The following is a 19855-nucleotide window of genomic DNA, read 5'->3' as shown; positions in this document are numbered from 1 at the left end:
TCAGTGAGCACTTACAACAATTTAAATTTTTATTCCCTATGTTTCTGCCTTTAAAAACATACATACATATGGTTTCCCAGGTAGCTCAGTGGTAAAGAAGCCTCCTGCCAATGCAGGAGCTTCAAGAGATGCAGGTTCACTCCCTGGGTGGCGAATATCCCCTGGAGGAGGAAATGGCGAACCACTCCAGTATTCCTGCCAGGATAATCCCGTGAACAGAGAAGCCTGGTGGGCTGTAGTCCATGGGGTTGCAAAGACTCAGACACAACTCAAGTGACTGAGCATGCATGCATATAAACTTACATATATTACCTCAAAAGAGGCAATGTTCTTTTGATGCAGATAACTGCTTCTTAACTTTTTTCGTGAACTGGACTGTTTCTTGTAAATACTGACTCCAGGTTTCAGTTACATCTCTGATAGATTTAGATCTTCTAGTTCTTTTTCCTGACTTAGGTCATTTAAACCAATACTTATGAAAACTTTGATGACTTATGATTTTGTTAAAAACATGACTGCTCCATAAGTACAAAGTGCTTTAATTGTTAAATTTATAAATACCAATTAGAGTTATCAATCCACTGAGTTTTTTCATTTTTGTCATTTGTTTCCTCCTGGTCACCTGTGTATACTTGTGTCTTCAGCATTTGTCCACATAGGGACTATATCAAGTAAATGTTCATATATACATATCATAATGAAAGAATACTGTTACATGTCCATTTAACAAAATGAGATGGATGGCTCAGGTTTTTTTCACAAAATATTGTGAGATAAAATCTTACTGAATGATTAATTTCATGAGAACACCATATTTCCTTTTTGTTCTTGGAAATACATTGTTCATTCCTCAGTTCCTGAGTTTGAGAAGTTCATGTAGGATATTGTTTTTCAAAGACTTGTCTGAGATTTTGCTTCTGCAGTCATTTTCACCATAACCATTAGACTCTAGAGTGCTGTTTTCTGTCTCTCGGCATTTGTGTTCTTAGTTGTCTAATTGTGGAATATTTTCCTCAGTTTTCTTCTCTGTTGAAAAGTGAGAATTCTGAATTTCCGACTATGTTCAATGAAAGTGGAAAAAAAAAACAAAACACCCAAAACAAAAAACACTGCAAAGATAGTGTCTCCATTGCTTTTTCCTTTTTAAAAGATGACATAGTACTTGGTTATTTCACTGTTATTTTATCATTCTACTATATGATTCCATCAGTCTCCATTTTCTTGTCTTTTTTTTTTTTAACATAGTTATAAACAGTTGATGAGTAATGATTAATTCTTGTTGTTTAGTCGCTAAGTCATGTCTGACTCTTTTGCAACCCCATGGACTATAGCCTACTAGGCTCCTCTGTCCATGGGATTTCGCAGGCAAGAAAACTGGAGTGGGTTGCCATTTCCTTCTCCAGATCTTTCCGATTCAGGGATTGAACTCACATCTCCTGTATTGTAGGTGGATTCTTTACACTGAGCCACCTGGGAGCCCTGATGAATTCTTAGGATGATAAAATAGCAAAATGTTTCAAGGTACAGAAAAAACAAGATCATTATGACCTCGTGATTATTCTTAGATTTATAAAAGTGCCCAGTGTACCCCTATGGTAATTACAAAATAAAATATTTTTGTTTGTTTGTTTTCTAAGTATATTTTTTTCTTTTCTTTTGGAAGCTACTAAGAAAGAATGTTATAAATATCAGTCCTTAGGACTGCTCAAAAAACGAAACTTAAAAACTAGAATTGGTTTCAGTAGATCTTGATAATATAAGAAGGGTTAAGCACAGTGGGATAGTTAAGGATAGAAATATGAATCTTATGGATTCCAAGGGCAGAAATTTTAGCCAGTGTTTTAGGAAATGGCTTCAACCAGAACTGAACCCCATCAAGAATCTTTCTCATTTTTATTCCTCTCTCTTCCTAAGTGAACAGTGCAAAGAAATAGAGGAAAACAGTAGAATGGGAAAAACTAGAGATCACTTCAAGAAAATTAGAGATACCAAGGGAACATTTCCTGGAAAGATGGGCACAATAAAGGACAGAAACAGTATAGACCTAATGGAAGGAGAAGATATTAAGAAGAGGTGGCAAGAATACATAAAGGAACTCTACATAAAAGATCTTAATAACCCAGATAACCACGATTGTGTAATCACTCACCTAGAGCCAGACATCCTAGAGTGTGAAGTCAAATGGGCCTTAGGAAGGATCACTACAAACAGAGCTAGTGGAGATGATGGAATTCCAGCTGAGCTATTTCACATCCTAAATCAAATGCTGTTGAAGTGCTGTACTCAATATGCCAGCAAATTTGGAAAACTCAGCAGTGGCTACAGGACTGGAAAAGTCAGTTTTCATTCCAGTTCCAAAGAAAGGCAATGCCAAAGAATACTCAAACTACCGCACAATTGCACTCATTTCACTTGCTAGCAAAGTAATGCTCAAAATTCTCCAAGCCAGGCTTCAACAGTTCGTGAACCAAGAACTTCCAGATGTTCAAGCTGGATTTAGAAAAAGCAAAGGAACCAGAGATAAAATTGCCAACATCCGTTGGATCATCGAAAAACTAAAAGAGTTCCAGAAAAACATCTACTTCTGCTTTATTGACTACGCCAAAGCCTTTGACTATGTGGATCACAACAAACTGGAAAATTCTTCAAGAGATGGGAATACAAGCACTTTAACTGCCTCCTGAGAAATCTATGCAGCTCAAGAAACAACAGTCAGAACCAGACATGGAACAATAGACTGTTTCCAAATTGGGAAAGGAGTACATCAAGGCTATATGTTGTCACCCTGCTTATTTAACTTCTATGCAGAGTACATCATGCAAAAAGCTGGGTTGGATGAAGCACAAGCTGGAATCAAGATTGTCGGGAGAAATATCAATAACCTCAGATATGCAGGTGATACCACTGTTAGGGCAGAAAGCGACGAGGAACTGAAGAGCCTCTTGATGAAAGTGAAAGAGAGTGAAAAAGTTGGCTTAAAACTCAAATTTGGAAAACTAAGATCATGGCATCCGGTCCCATCACTTCATGGCAAATAGATGGGGAAACAGTGGAAACAGTGAGAGACTTAATTTTGGGGGGCTCCAAAATCACTGCAGATGGTGACTGCAGCCATAAAAGACGCTTGCTCCTTGGAAGAAAAACTATGACCAACCTAGACAGCATATTTTGCCAACAGAGGTCCATCTAGTCAAAGTTATGGTTTTTCCAGTAGTCATGTATGGATGTGAGAGCTGGACCATAAAGAAAGCTGAGCGCTGAAGAATTGATAACTTTTGAACTGTGGTGTTGGAGAAGACTCTTGAGAGTCCCTTGGACTGCAAGGAGATCCAACCAGTCCATCCTAAAGGAAATCAATCCTGAATATTCATTGGAAGCACTGATGCTAAAAGCTGAAATCCAATACTTTGGCCACCTGATGTGAATAACTGACTCATTGGAAAAGACCCTGATGCTGGGAAAGATTGAAGGCAGGAGGAGAAGGGGACGATAGAGGATGAGGTAATTGGATGGCATCACCAACTCAATGGACGTGAGTTGGAGCAAGCTCCAGGAGTTGGTGAAGGACGGGGAAGCCTGGCATGCTGCAGTCTGTGGGGTCGCAAAGACTAAGACACGACTGAGCAACTGAGTTGAACTGAACCGAAAATTTAAGTAATTTTTTCCATATTTTCCAACATCTTAAAAGATTGTGATATCTAAATTTATTGAATTATATTTAGAATATTCTCTGTACTTTTAAGTGTAGTTTTTCAAACAGTTCTAGTAGTGGTTTTCAAAATGAGTTTTTCAGAGATGCCTTGCTCAGGAGGCTGGAGTTCAGTCAGACAAGTAATGTGAGGCTTTGGCCTCCTACCTATACTTCAACCATAAGTCTTTTTATAAAGGGTTTCTTCCAAAAAATTGTACTGATGAAAAAAAAACAGAAAAACTTGTACCTTCAGGGAGAACACAAAAGTTGAAACATGTAATATAGGTCACTCATTTACCAGACATTTATTGCCTACAGTATGTTAGACACTGGGTGTACAAAGATGGGGGAAGCACTGATCAGTGACTTTCTCTTAGCAGAAAATCAAGCTGAGCAGGGTTTTTAAAAAATAATATGCCTAATCTATTAACATGCTTATTGTACGTGTAACTTTAATTGGAATTGTGTCTTAAAAACCAAGATTCTGAGACCTACTATAGTGCATCTTTTTTGTGCATAAAACAGTATGTTTTTTTATAATGTCCTGCACATAACTGTTACTAACATGTTTTAGTCTTTTTGTTGAAAACACTTTTTTCTTTGCTTCTAGAATGAGAGACTCAAAAAACTATGTGCTGATCTGGAAGAGAAGCATGAGGCATCAGAGCTTCAAATAAAGCAGCAATCCATGAATTACCGACATCAACTACAACAGAAAGAGGTAAAGGTTATAACAGATTTCATATTTACTTCACTACAGTGTATTTAGGATGGTTTCTAAGAGTTATAAATCAAGCTCTATTTAGATTTGTGAAAATATCAAAAAGGTGTTGAAGTTAATTCCCAACTCAGTGTGATATCACTAATTTAACAAGGATTCTGTAAGCTTTTATATTTATATTACATAAACTAACCTTTGTGGAGTTTAATTTCTGCTTTCCAGAAGAATAAAAGTCTTTGTATAAAATATCTTCAGGCGTCTGTTGTTTATAATTTCTGATTTTATGAAACTTATTTCTCACCTATTTATCTAAATTGTTTTAAATCAGTGTGATTGCTAATAACATTTCTTTTTTAAAGAAAATGATTTTAACCAGAAATGTTAACATATGCTTATTCGTGTTTACTTGATTTTCCATGGAAAAACAGAAGATTAGGTATTTTATAGTTGACTTACCCTCTTCTATATATTTTTTCCTCTTTAGTTTGATAGAAATGGTTATTTTGGAGGTAGCTTATCTTGCCTTTGCAGTGCCAATACTATTATATAATTTAACCAATGCTACAGTGAATCCTTAAAATATAGACTGTGTACCTAGGTTTTGTACCTATGTACCTAGGTCATTGAATTCTCTTTAGTTTTAGTACATAAGTGGAATTCAGTAAATGCTTCTATAGAATTGAGCCATTGCTTGTTTAATTATTCAGATCATTGGGATATTCTTCAGTTTGTTTATTAAATGTTCATTTCTACAGTCACTTTATATTTGGGTTTTAAAAATTTAGATGCATTGATTTCTAGTTCTTTTAGTGATATACTAAGATGAATAAGTAAACCACATTAAAGATTAATATTTAAAGAACTTAAATTTCCAATGTGTTTGGAATTGATTTCATAAAATACAATAAAAACAACAATACAATAAAACTACAATACAATACAATAAAATACAGTATTACTACAAGATAAAATGAGTGTAAAAAGCAAATTTATAAGTTCAAGTGAAAAGTCTATTTTTTTTTTTTTTTAAGATTCAGCAGATATAAAATATAAAATTACTCTCAAACTGCTTTAAAAGTTTTTAAACCTTATTCTTTTAGTTTTCTATACTTGTCATGGACTGGAGCAAATGTTCATGACACTGGTCCACAGACATGCTTTGAGCAGCACTGACTTATACTCCGATAGAGCGATAGCTCCCACCTAGGGGTTTACAGCTGAATCATGAAAAATACACATTGTTAGATCTTCTTGGAGATTCTGATTTAGTGTACTGGGAAGGGACCCTGGTACTGGTATTTTTCAAAACTCCCATAGCTTATTTTGATACTTACATCCTAGTTGAGAAAACTGTGGAAAATTTTGATATTTTATTTTTTACTTGGCTATTGGTATCAGAGGGCAAATGAAAAATTCAAGTTTAGGAGTACATCTTTTTAAGTAGAGTTTGTACTTTTTACCTCTACAACTTGGTGTAACTGTCTGTTGTATGATGAGAACTTCCTTTGCATTATAGCTACATTTGAAAAGAAATGTTGATTTCATTACTTCTTACTAGAATCAAAGATAATACATACTTTAGATCTGCTGTTTTCTGAATCTGTTTGTTGCTTTCATTGTGATGTTCAGATTGCCCAAAGATGCAGATTGCTTCATACCATTTATGGGAAAATAAGATTTGCACATTTCTATAAACCTCAACTAGAAAAGGGGCTTTTATTAGATACGAAAAGGTGACGGTTTACTATGACATCTGACATATTTGTATTTGGTTTTGCTTTGTCTAATTGCTTGACATTATACCTGTAGAAATACTGTTACTCATCGGCTGTCTCCTCAGGTCAGCTTTTCCTTAGTTGTGGCAGGATATCTTGACTAGCTTGAGTGTTTTATAGAAAGCTTATTTTAGTTTTCTCTAGCTCACTCACTTTCATGTTTTGTGTAATCTCTCATTTGGAATGGATATGGCATTATGCTAAGTCCTGTGTTTGTAACTTCTTTTGGGTGTTGACTTAGTATTGCCAGCCTTCAGTCACAACTCCATTTGGCGTATCACAGGTTTTATACAGTTCTCTTCCTGAGTAGAGTTAGATTTTCACTGGCCTCTTTTTGCCAAGGCTAAAACCAAGGCCTCTTTGAATACATGATTTCCTTCTGAGACTAATAGGCTAATTAATAATCTACAAGACTTAACTGTGAAGATCGGATTAATAAATCAAAGCTTTCTTTCAGCTGTGAAAGCTTTAATTTATTAATCCGATCTTCACAGTACAAGTTACCTGACTTACAGTTCAGTTCAGTTGCTCAGTTGTGTCTGACTCTTTGCGACCCCATGAATCACAGCACACCAGGCTTCCCTGTCCATCACCAACTCCCGGAGTTTACTCAGACTCATGTGCATTGAGTCGGTGATGCCATCCAGCTGTCTCATCCTCTGTCGTCCCCTTCTCTTCCTGTCCCCAATCCCTCCCAGCATCAGGGTCTTTTCCAATGAGTCAACTCTTCGCATGAGGTGGCCAAAGTATTGGAGTTTCAGCTTCAGCATCAGTCCTTCCAATGAACACCCAGGACCGATCTCCTTTAGAATGGACTGTTGGATCTCCTTGCAGTCCAAGGGACTCTCAAGAGTCTTCTCAACACCACAGTTCAAAAGCATCAGTTCTTCAGCGGTCAGCTTTCTTCATAGTCCAACTCTCACATCCATACATGACTCACAGTGCATTAGCCCAAATCCAGCCATGCACAATCAGGTTCAAAAGATTCTTCCAACAGGTGTTCTAAGGAAACTCAACAGTGCATAGACTGCTGAGGCTTTTATTTTCTCATCTCTTGAGGCTTGATAATCACAAACAGAACCCGAAGAAATTGCCTATGCCAAACTACCTGATAATGCAGTATCTCCTAATGGTAAACTGATGTTTAACTGAGCATTTTGTTGCGTTAGTTGATGTATGAGTGGAATTCTTTTCCTCATACTAATCAAAACATTATCTCTGCTTTATGGTAATCAATCATGTTTGTTTTTGAAATAAAAGGTTACTTTGGGATGTTATAGACAACTTGGATTCAGTTGGTAGAGTACAATCATTGATAATTTTAAAATATTATAACTTTTAACATTATGAATATATTAAAGGGTCAGTATGATTATTTCACAGTGCTTTCTCTAAAATACGGATTATAAATATAGGTAGAAATCAGCCATCTTAAAGCAAGACAGATTGCGCTGCAGGATCAGTTGCTGAAGCTTCAGTCCGCTGCTCAGTCAGTGAGTTCAGGAGCTGGTGGTGTACCAGCAGCTGCTGCATCTTCGTCGTTTGGTTATGGTTTGAGTCATCATGCTTCAGGTTTCCATGACGATGACATGGATTTTGGTGACATCATTTCATCACAGCGAGAAATAAATAGATTGTCAAATGAAGTTTCAAGACTTGAGTCTGAAGTTGGCCACTGGAGGCATATTGCTCAGGTAGGTAGAATTTTCATGAGCTTCTGAAAACTGAGTAAAAATGTTCATGCTCTATATAGACATTTTGGTATCAGAAAGAACCCTGGACTAGGAAATCAGAAAACCTGTATTCTAATTCTAATTCTGCCAGTGACTTTTTAAATTGGTTTTAGTCAGGTCATCTTTCTCTGAGCCTCAGTTTTCCTCTTCTGTACAATATTTGAAAGAAAAATTTTTTTAATTTAAAGCAAGAGAACTTTTAAGATAAAAGTTACAAGTTCATCCCTTTAAAGAGATCAAAACAAAGTTCCTGTGGTTGAACTTGCACTTTTTCCCTGGAGTCCCTGAGACTTCCCTGGTGGAACTCAGGGCTCCAGGGCACCAGATTTGAAACTGTTCGTGTAGATGGTGGTGTGAGGTTCTTGTTTGCATTGCTGTTAGTCGCTCAGTCATGTCTGACTGAGGTCAGATTGTTTGGTCGCATTGTTTGCGACCCAGTGGATGTAGCCCACCAGGTTCCTCTATCCATGGGATTGCCCAGGCAATAATACTGGAGTGGGTAGCCCTTCCCTCCTCCAGAGGATCTTCCTGAGCCAGGGATCAAACTTGGGTCTCCTCCATTGCAGGCAGATTCTTTACCATCTCAGCCACCATTAGTTATATATTAAATGAAAAAAATCTGATAATAGATTGGTATTACAAGACACAAACTATTTTGTGTTTTTTTCTCAGATATTAGAATAGATATTAAGTCCTTTCTATTTTGGATTGTAAACGTTCTTCCAAGAATCCCTTTTTTCTTGTATATCAGATTTTATGTATTATTGAGGTAGTCAGTGTACTCAAGACCTGAAATAAACTGAAATATTGCTCATACAGACTTTTATTATTGTGGAGAAAATCTCATAAATGGTCATCTATAAAATATGGCATTTTTTTCTAATAAAAAATTCAATTCACCTTAAAAAAAATAAAGTATAAGAGATTATTTTCTATCTTTTTGTGAGTGTTATCTTGTTACATAAAGGAGAAAGCCTCCCAATTAAAATGATCTCCTTGCTTCCCAAGTTGCTAGATATTCTCAGTACCCAAGATAAACCTTAGAGAGGATGATCTGTTAGTCCATCTTATTCCTAAAAGATTATAGTTCCTAAACTTTATATGTGTTAGAATAACCTGAGAAATTTGGTGATACTGTAGCTCCACTGTTACTAACCAGAGTTTCAAGGTTAGTATTTGTAGGCTGTTTTAGGGTGATGGAAAATATAGTCAAATAAGTACTCAGGTGATACTGATGCTCTGAGGAACACATTCTAAGAAACATTGCCAAGGTAAGAGTTCGTGTGGAAAAAGATGAATTTTTTGTATATTTACTTCAGCATATCTTGAATGTCTTCTGTAAGACAGACCTGTACTGGGGTATTATGGTGAAAAAGGTAAAATTGGGTCCATTTCAGGGGGCTTAATTTTCTAGTAAGGCATAATAAAAATTAATATTTATATCATACTTTAATTTTTATGTTTCCCTATATACTAATCTAATACAGTCTTTAATAACTATGTGAGGTATTTATTACCTTTGTTTTGCAGATAAGCAAAGTAAAGGTTTAAGTAGTACACTCATTGTCACAGTGATTTAAATTGTGCTTTAAACACACATCTTTCAACTCCAAGCCCTGTATTCTTTTTAATGTATTGTGTTCCTTCTTTTGATCGGAGAGCAATTTTTGGTTCCTTAACATGCTGTGGTAAATGTTAATAAAGATAAATGAGCAATACACAGCTTTGAATGAAAAGAAAATCATCCAAAAGCCAATACATTAATATTAGCATTAGTAGTATTAATATTAGCATTAATATTGGGTAACATTTCCATTTTAGAAACTACCTTTTAGGAAGCTGCTTGATTATCATCAAATTTAAATTTTGTTGAGCAAAGAAAAACATTCTGTGGTATTTTCTTTCTTATTTTGTAAAGGTATGGCCTTCCTTAATTAGTTAACAGACTCTTGAACAGTATCGTTTATTTATTGTGTATTATTACTCACTGTCCGACTAGGTTCTTTAAAAGGTGCTTGGCAGTCTTTAGTAAGAATTTGTCTGAGAAACGCCCCCCATTTTTTCTTACTTGCGTTTTTTTTTCTGTTTTTACTGAAGTGTAGTTGGTTTACAGTATGTTAGTTTCAGGTGTACAACATAGTGATGCAGTATTTTTATAGATGGTACTCCTTTAAAGTTACTATAAAATATTGGCTGCGTTCCCTATGTAAATGCCCCTTTTTTAAAAAAAATATCTTTTATTAAAGTTAGTTTTTGATATTCTCTTTTATAAGAAAATCAGTACAGTTACTTTCTAATTCTGTTTTTCTGATCTAGACTTCTAAAGCACAAGGATCAGTTAGCTCTGATCAAAGTGATATCTGCAAACTGCAAAATATCATTAAGGTAAGGTGGATTGCTGAAACAATGGCTATTATACATCTAAAATTTGCTTATTAAAAGTATACGCCTAAATTAATAAAAGACTCATTTATAAAAGTGTTTTATAGATTATGATATTCTTTTTTTGCCATTTTTATATCTTCTCTATTCTTTATGACACTTTTAAGAGTATAAAAATATCTCTTTCCAAAGTCGTTTGGTTTTGCTGCTAAGTCGCTTCAGTCGTGTCTGACTCTGTGCGACCCCCATAGACTGCAGCCCACCAGGCTTCCCTGTCCCTGGGATTCTCAAAGCAAGAACACTGGAGTGGGTTGCTGTTTCCTTCTCCAATGCACGAAAGTGAAAAGTGAAAATGAAGTCGCTCAGTTGTGTCTGACTCTTAGCGATCCCATGGATTGCAGCCTACCAGGCTCCTCCGTCCATGGGATTTTCCAGGCAAGAGTACTGGAGTGGGTTGCCATTGCCTTCTCTGATTTGGTTTTGAACATTTATTTATTAGGTAGTTTATGTTTTGTAAGTCTATTTTCTATTGTGTATCTTGTAAAACTGTTCATTAAAACAGTTCCAGGGTTACTGAAATTTCAAAGATTAAGGTTAAAGAACACTGACAGAATATAATGTTAATGTTATTTACTGTAAATAGTTATTTTCCCTTCATGGTGGAACTTTACTAGTTTGTATCAGTCATTTCCTTAAGAGAAGTTTGATTTACATATACTTGTTACAGCAATGAATTGTTTTTAATATGTAAATTATTGTCATGTATAGAATTTAATTTCTCTGTGGATGAGTTCCTCATTCAGACCTGAGTTTGAATCCTGGCTGTACTAGTTACCAGCTGTCCTGCTTTGGTCAAATTACTTAACCTTTACAAGCTTCTGATTTATCATCAGTAAAGTAGATATTATCATAATACCTCCCTTGAAGGATTGTTTTTGAAGTTTAAGTGTAAAGTTCCTTGTCAAGTACTGGCACATAAGTCTGAAAGACTAAAGAATAGCTTCACTTGTCTTCTCAGGAAATCGAGGTTAATTTACAGATTAAGATTCTTGGCTACAAGCAAAAAAAAAAAACAACCCTGTCTCTAGCTAAGTAAAGCATAAGAGAATTTATCGGAAGAAGTCAGGAATAGCCTGTCCACAGGATTGAAGGAAAAATGGAGCATTTTAGTCTCAGGAAGGATAGAAATTGGACCAGCATGAGAAATCTAGGTAGTGGGACACAGTGGACAGGCTCTCTAGGGTGCAGCTATTATAATGCTTCTGGTCTAATCGGTTTCCTCCTTTGAAAGATGCATCTCAAGATTCAGGTTCCTAGGAGAGACAAAGTGGTATCAACTAGGGTAGTGAGACATCTTGGTTGACAGTTTAGGGGTCCCATCAAGACTGAGAGAAGGAAAGGCTGAGCAAAAAAACAGCTGTAATAAGACAACAACAGGAACAGATTGGCCAGAGGTGGACACTGATCTTGGTGGACTATGTCATTAGCAGGAGAAATTCATGGTCACAGATAGTAATGAAAAAAAGATGTTGCTTGCTTTTTGTTTCAGGTGCTTCTTGCTGGTGCTCCCTCATTAAAAGTAGAAAAACTTTTTAAGGCCCAAGAAAGGAAAGGGTGGAGTCTTTTAGAATTATCCAAATTTGAAGCCTGTGTTTAAACTTTTTTCAGCCTTAGCATGTTCAGAGAATTATTTTTAATAATATGGACTTTTGGAAACAATGAAATAGCTTAAACTTATTTATTATAGATAAATGTGGTTAACTTCGTTCAATTTTTTTAAGGAACTTAAACAGAATCGAAGTCAGGAAATTGATAACCATCAACATGAAATGTCAGTATTGCAGAATGCACATCAGCAGAAATTGACAGAAATAACTCGTCGACATCGAGAAGAATTAAGTGACTATGAAGATCGGATTGAAGAACTGGAAAATCTATTACAACAAGGTTATTTTGTTATTTTAATGTATTAAATGACAAACCTAGCTGATATAAACTTGGTCTAAGTTCTAAAGAATGAATAAATGACTAGTTCTTCTCATCTGCTGAAAATTTGCAGTGGTACCACTATTGTTAAGATTCTACAAAAATGAAAAAGTCCTTTTGCCTTTGTGGTAAACAGTTATGAGAGATATTTCTTTGCATTGTTTGGTGTGTTTTCACTTTTTTTCAGACTCAGATACAAAGGCTTTTAGTATTTAATTTCAAATAATATTTTTCCTGGGGCTTCCCTGGTAGCTCAGCTGGTAAAGAATCTGCCTACAGTGTCGGAGACCCCAATTTGGGTCTGGGTTGGTAAGACCTGGGTTGGTAAGTTCCCCTGGAGAAGGGATAGGCTACCTACTCCAGTATTCTTGGGCTTCCCTGGTGGCTCAGTTGGCAAAGAATCTGCCTGCAATGCTAGAGATCTGGGTTCGATCCCTGGGTTGGGAAGATCTCCTGGAGGAGGTCATGGCAACCTGCTCCAGTATTCTTACCTGGAGAATCCCCATGGACAGAGGAGCCTGGAGTCCATGGAGTTTCAAAGAGTTGGATACTACTGAGCTACTAAGCACAGCACAATATCTTTCCTCTATTTAAAAATGCTTTATTTATTATAGTAATTTAACTTTTTTTTTTAAAGGACTCTATTTTTTTAGAGCAGTTTTAAATTTATAACAAAATTGAGGAGGTACAGAGATCTTGGTTATACCCCATCCTCCCACACACGTGGCCTCCCCCACTGTCTACATTACTCATCAGAATAGTACATTTTTTACCAAGGCACGTCATAAGTCACCCACAGTCCATATTTATCTTAGGATTTACATTTGGTGGTGTACATTCTATGGATTTGGACAAATGTATATCATTGTATCATACAGAGTATTTTCACTGCTCTAAAAATCCTCTGTGCTCTGCCTGTTCATTCCCCTATCCCAACCTTACAGCTATTCTTTTTATTTTCTTCACTGTTTCCCTTTTCCAGAATTGTAATAAAGTTGGAACCATATAATAGGTAGCCTTTTCAGATGGACTTCTTTCACTTAGTAATGTACATTTAAATTTCCTCCATGTTTTTTTAAGTAATTTTTATTGTATAGTTGATGTACTGTATTATAAATTTCAGGTGTACATTTCCTTCATGTTTTTCTGGCTTGATAGTTCATTTTTTTTGGCACTGAATAATATTCTGTTGGTTGGCTATGCCAGATTTTAATCATCCACCTACTGAACAACTGAATCGACTTAGCTTGCACGCATGAACAGTATCTTGGTGGTTTTCAAGTCTTGGCAGTTATGAGTAAAGCTACTATAAACATTGCTGTTCAGGTTTTTGTGTGGATGTAAGTTTTCAACCCCTTTGGGTGAATATGAAGGAGTATGATGGCTGGATCATATGATAAGAATATTGTATTTCTTAGTTTTGTAAGAAATCATTAAGCTCTTCCGGACTGGCTGTACCATTTTGCATTCGCACACAAGCCGTAAATGAGAGTCCCTGTGGCTCTGCATACTTAAGCGCATATGCTGGTATTATTCTTCTGATTTTGGCCATTCTAACAGGAGTAGTATCACCTCACTGTTATTTTAACTTTTCCTTTTAAGATTTTTAAGTTCTGAAGTCCGTTGAATCTTTAGTTGTATATAGCAGGCTATTTGTCTCTTGGTACTTGACATTTGATATGTCCCTGATTTTATGTTTATGTCCTAGGTGGCCCAGGAATTGCGGAAACTGATCACTCTAAAACCCAAGAGATGCAAAAAACTATTCAAGTTCTACAGGCTGAAAAAGTAGAGTCTAGAAAAAAAATTGAAGAACTTGAGAATAAAATAAAAGACATAAGTAAAAAACTATCTTCTGCAGAAAATGACAGAGATGTTTTGAGGAGGGAACAAGGAAGACTAAATGTGGAAAACAGACAAATACTTGAAGAATGTGAAAGTTTGAAACTGGAATGTAGTAAATTACAGCCTTATTCTGAGAAGCAGAGTGACACGATGACAGAAAAGGAAAGAATTCCACAGAGTTTATCAGTAGAAGAAGTGTTCAGACTGCAGCAAGCACTGTCTGGTATAAAATGTTTGGAACTTATTGCTCATTGGCGTTTCATTTCATACTAGCTGTTTTTAGACGCAAACACTTGAATGATCAAACACTTTATAGAAATTAAGTATTAATGGAAATAACTGTGTGGAATTTGAATAGAGTTGTTTGCTTTGGATTCAGTACTGTAATTAATAGATCACAAATAGGATATTTGTACTTAAAAGGGTTAAGAATTGGGCAGGTTTCTTGCCTTCCTCATCTTTTAAGTTTTTGCGTGGAACTCGTTGACTAGGGGGCTTCCTAGGTGGTACAGTGATAAAGAATCTGCCTGCCACTGCAGGAGATGCTAGAAATGCAGGTTGATCCCTGGGTTGGGATGTTTCCCTGGAGTAGTAAATGGCAACCCACTCCAGTATTCTTTTCTGGAAAATTCTATGCAGAGGAGCCTGGTGGGCTACAGTCCTTGGGATCACAAAGAGTTGGACAGGACTGAGCGTGCACACACTGTTGCTGTTGGAGCCCATGTAGATTTCTGAGAAATGTTTATATAGACATTTGTTGGGAGGAGGTTACTAAACACTTCCTTTAACTCATCAGGGTCCAGACCCTCCAGTTAGAGAATACAGCCTACCTTCTTCAAAAGTCTGTATTACCTTTCAAAATGATCTGTGTCTAAGCAGACCTTAGAATGCTAAGAGCCATGGGTCTTCCACCACTTACCATGTTCATGATTATATTTGGTTACATACCATTGTTCTGGATTTCCCTGGTGCACAGATGGTAAAGAATCTGCCTGGAATGCAAGAGAGTCAGGTTCAAACCCTGGATCAGGAAAACTGCCTGGAGAAAGGAATGGCAACCCACTCCCGTATTCTTGCCTGGAGAATTCCATGGACAGAGGAGCCTGCAGGCTACAGTCCATGGGGTTTCAAAGAGTCAGACGTGACTGAGTGACTAACACACACACACACACCACCCCCTCCCCACACAGTGTTCTAGGTTACAAAAAGTAAATATGCATGAAATAGGCCAAACACTCGTATTTGTTTATGCCAGAAAACATAATGGGAGGTCTTCCACTGAAAAGATGCGTTTTGGTTTTCACTCTCCTCGCAATATGAGCTGTCAGTTTATAAACTCATTTGTTCCTGCTCTGGTGGTTTCTAGCCCTTGTTTGCTTGCAACCCTCCCTCCCACCCCCCACCCACTGTGCCCCTTCTTTATTCCCTATTTAGTTGTTTATCATGAGCTCCTGACCTGGAGTAAATTCAAGGTTACGCTTAAAGTAGAGTGACCCTCCTCCTGTCTTCCTTTCCCTACTTTGATAGGTAGCAGTTACCATTCTCCCAAAAGAGAAAACTTGAAGTCATCACCATGCAAGCCCTGAAGGTTCTATTTACTTGACTTCTCTGCTCAGTGCTCTTTCAGGATTCTGTCCCAGAGGAGCTCTAGAGTTTCTCATAGCTGCCTCAGTCTCAGGAAGCCATGAAGCAAAGGGAAGGCTGTGTGGTGGGATTCTGGACTTCTTTTGCCTTTGACTTCAAAGTAGCTCTGTTCTTCTCAAAATAAATTTATTTTTTAATATATTGGGTGATGTATATGAGTTTTTTTTGCTTTAAAAACTTAGTACTCTGTAAGTAGTCTTTCTCCTTTTTTCCATTTCCACTGCCAGTGAATAACTTCAGCGAATCACAGTTTCTTTTTGCCTTTTTAACTATAGCAGTGTCTTTTGCTCAGTCTCTTAGTCACGTCCCATTCTTTGCGACCCCATGGACTGTAGCTCGCCAGACTCCCCTGTCCATGGAGTTTTTCAGGCAAGAATAATGGAGCAGGTTGCCATTTCCTACTCCAGGGGATCTTCCCCATCCAGGGATTGAACCCGCATCTCCTGTGTCTCCTGCATTGGCAGGTGGGGTGTTTATGACTGCACCACCTGGGAAGCAGTCTCAGTAGAGCAGAATCGCGTAGTGGTTAAGAGCATGACTAGGTTGGAATCCAGCTCCATCACTGACTGACCTTGGGCAAGTTAATTTACATCCCTATACTTTGGTTTTTTCATCTATATGGTTGTGATAATCCTATTGCATTCATGGTGGTGGTAGTAGGATTTTATGAGTTACTAGGTGTAAAGTTCTCTAGAACAGTGTCTAGCCCATAATAAGCATTATAAACGTGTTATCTGTTATTCCATGGTCTCCGTGATCCTTCTTCAATCAATATATTTTCTTTCTGCTCCCAGAACAATTTTTCAGAAATGTAAAGTAGGTCACTCCCCTGATTTGGGTATTTTGTGGCTCCCTGTGAACTTCAATGTACAGTCTGAAGATCTTAGTTGGACATACGATGTCTTTCATGATCTGGTCTCTGTCTGCCTCTGCAGTTTCAACTGGTTCCATTCTAACATTCTAAATCTTAGCCATGCTGAACTTTGCTCCGTAAGCCAGCAGTGTTATGTTTGAACTCTGTTGCCTTTGCCTCTGTTGCTTTTTCTGGGTGAAGTGTCTCCATTTCTTTTCAATGACTCTTCATTGTTGTTCAGCCCCTCAGTCATTTCCAACTCTTTGTGACACCCGGTACTGCAGCACGCCAGGCTTCCCTGTCCTTCAGTATCTCCCACGTTTGCACAAACTCATGTCCATTGAGTCAGTGATGGCATCCAACCATCTCATCCTCTGTTGCCCCCTTCTCCTCCTGCCTTCAGACTTTCCCAGCATCAGGGTCTTAGCCAGTGAGTCAGTTCTTCACATTAGGTGGCCAAAGTATTGGAGCTTCAGTTTCAGCATCAGTCCTTCCAATGAATAATCAGGACTGATTTCCTTTAGGACTGACTGGTTGGATCTCCTTGCAGTCCAAGGAACTCTCAAGAGTCTTCTCCAGCACCACATTTCAAAAGCATCAATTTTTCGGTGCTCAGCCTTTCTTATGGTCCAACTCTCACATCCATACATGACTTGGAAAAACCATAGCTTTTACTATACAGACCTTTGTCAGCAAAGTGATGTCTCTGCTTTTTAATATGCTGTCTAGGTTTGTCACAACTTTTCTTCCAAAAAGGAAGGGTCTTTTAATATTCTGGCTGCAGTTACTGTCCACAGTGATTTTGGAGCCCAGGAAAATTCTAATCTTAGTTCTTATATTCCTGCTGCACAGGCTAATCAATTCATTGTGAAATGTAGTTGTTAATGTTTTTAATTGAGGTAGTAACTTATGACTTATCCAGAATACAATTATAATTCTTTCTTATACTATTCCTTAGAATTGTCTTTTAACATAATTTCTGACTGGTATTTATTTTATGACTTCTTTGGTACAGTCAAAACAAAAATACAAAATAATAAAACTACATTTCACTGTTGGGCTTGCTCATTATGCTTATAAATAACATTTTAATTGGATTTCATTCTGAGTTTAATATAGGATATAATTATTGTTACTTCCAAGAATTTTAATGTCAGATTCATTGTTTTTTACAGATGCTGAAAATGAAATAAAGAGACTGAGTAATTTAAACCAGGTAAACTCATTTTTAAGAGAGAAAGCTTTTGTCTCTGGTTTACCAAGAGAAAGTATTTTGATTACAATTACTTATTTTGCATTTTTTACAAATTCATGTGAACTTATCCTTGGAACTTTCATCTTGTAATTTTATGTTTGCTGATGAGTAATAGAAACTTTACATCATAAATTGACATAACTTTAAAAGTTACATAATTGAAAAATGCAAGTATATCTCTAGAAGATTAATTTGACAGATGTTATGTATGTATACACAGTGGTAGTAGATTTTGATTTCCCCTGAAGAATTCAAGGAGAATTCAAAAAAATTTTTTTTAATGATTGCAAGTTATTTTGTAAATGTATTGACATTTTTTCAAATGTAATAAAAGAAATCCTCTTTAAAAATGTCTATAAAATGATTGGATTTAGATGTCCCATGTATGGTTATAATTTTTATATATTGCCAAAGAGTAGAAATGCACAGTTGTATCACTTGCCTGCTTTTTTGTAAACTTGAAATTTCTTATTTGAAAATATACTGTTTTAACATTTTTCTAGGATAATAATCTTGCTGAAGACAATCTGAAACTTAAAATGCATGTCCAGGTTTTAGAAAAAGAGAATTCATTATTAAATCAAGAAAAGGTGGGTACAATAAAAATGGGGGCAGAATTAAAATTGTAGATCTTAACCGAGGACAAGTTTTTAATCAGAATGGCGTATTCAGTTCTCAGGAGTCCTGAGGATAAAGCTGATCTCATTGATGCTTGTCAAACCAGGATGAAGTACTTGGGCAAGGTTCAGAATATGAGAGGCTTTTCAGAGTTTATGTTTAGAGATAAGCCAGTGAGCACACAGATACAGTAGGCAGAAAAGATAGGTAAAGGCTTTGTATTGGTTTTACATGAGTCTTGACAGCAGCAATATAAACAGGTGGTTTAGAGTCTAGAGTGGCATATTATATTGTGTGTATACTACTTGTATGTCCCAGAATGTGTCTGGTGTGGTAGACGGGAGTTTCTTCGTGGTGAGGGGCAAAGGGAGACATTCTCACTGGTAGAAATAAGTATACTGGTGGCAAGGATGGGATAAGATTCTGTAATGCAGTGTTGGGAATGGGGAAAGGTAATATTTTAATGCTTGTACCACTTGGGTGGTAAGTCTTTGGTTAAGGTAGCTTCTTAAATACACAACAGTTGTAGGCTGGTATTTATTATTCTTACAGGCCGGTGTCTCAACTCGATTTAAAATGTTAATTTTTAAAATAGTAACACTTATTTTCTGATATGTATTCAGCATAATACATCCTAAAAAACTGCAGACAGTAAAACTTGAGTATCCTTCACACTTCTGTTGACTGGCCTCTTCCTCTGAGCCGTTCTTTTTCTATCAGTTCCTTGTATGTCCCTCCAGACTGTGTCTTTGCATATATGGTTTTTATATATAAATATGGATGGGCCTCCCAGGTGGCACTGGTGGTAAAGAACCCACCTGCCACTGCAGGAGATTCAAGAGATGTGAATTTGATCCCTGAGTCAGGAAGATCCCCTGGAGAAATGGCACCACACTCCAATATTCTTGCTTGGAGAGTTCCATGAACAGAAGAGCTTGGTGAACTACAGTCCATGCGGTTGCAAACAGTCAGACACAGCTGAATACACACATCGTTTTTTTATAGCCCAAAGATTAGCATATTATATACTGTTTATACATACCTTAATATTATATTTTCACTATCTTGCACATTTAGTATAGTATATAGATAGTGTTTCTCAAAGGGACACTGTTGCCATGCAGGTGGGAGAATTAGTTGTGTGCACTGTCCTCTGACGTGTAGCTTCCTTGCCCCCACTTTTCCACCCACTAAATGCCAGGAGTGTCTTCTGGTCATTTTTAATTATTGTATATGTTTCCTCTGTTCTCTTCTTTCATTGCAGTCTACTCATTCAGTTATTTCTTTCTATAACTGGTGGCCTAGGTGTATTTCATAGTTTTCAAATCTCTTACATGTATTTGATAGGGCCT

The 19855-nt window shown here is 36.8% G+C and overlaps 1 protein-coding gene across 2 annotated transcripts in view; it reads left to right on the top strand.

Moving 5' to 3' along the window:
* The window catches only part of TRIP11 (thyroid hormone receptor interactor 11), a 70737-nt gene that overhangs the window by 7547 nt on the left and 43335 nt on the right, over positions 1–19855 (top strand). For both annotated transcript variants that reach the window (XM_070357863.1, XM_005910255.3), the window contains exons 3-9: positions 4302–4412; positions 7603–7881; positions 10237–10305; positions 12084–12249; positions 13997–14356; positions 17806–17846; positions 18389–18475. In XM_070357863.1, the coding sequence (XP_070213964.1) occupies positions 4302–4412; positions 7603–7881; positions 10237–10305; positions 12084–12249; positions 13997–14356; positions 17806–17846; positions 18389–18475 (1113 nt within the window). The remainder of the gene's footprint in view (positions 1–4301; positions 4413–7602; positions 7882–10236; positions 10306–12083; positions 12250–13996; positions 14357–17805; positions 17847–18388; positions 18476–19855) is intronic.

This window comes from Bos mutus, chromosome 21, assembly GCF_027580195.1.
Source record: "Bos mutus isolate GX-2022 chromosome 21, NWIPB_WYAK_1.1, whole genome shotgun sequence".
Taxonomy (NCBI): Eukaryota; Metazoa; Chordata; class Mammalia; order Artiodactyla; family Bovidae; genus Bos; species Bos mutus.
Note: the sequence above shows the minus strand (reverse complement) of the source record. Positions and strands in the feature narration are given on the sequence as shown.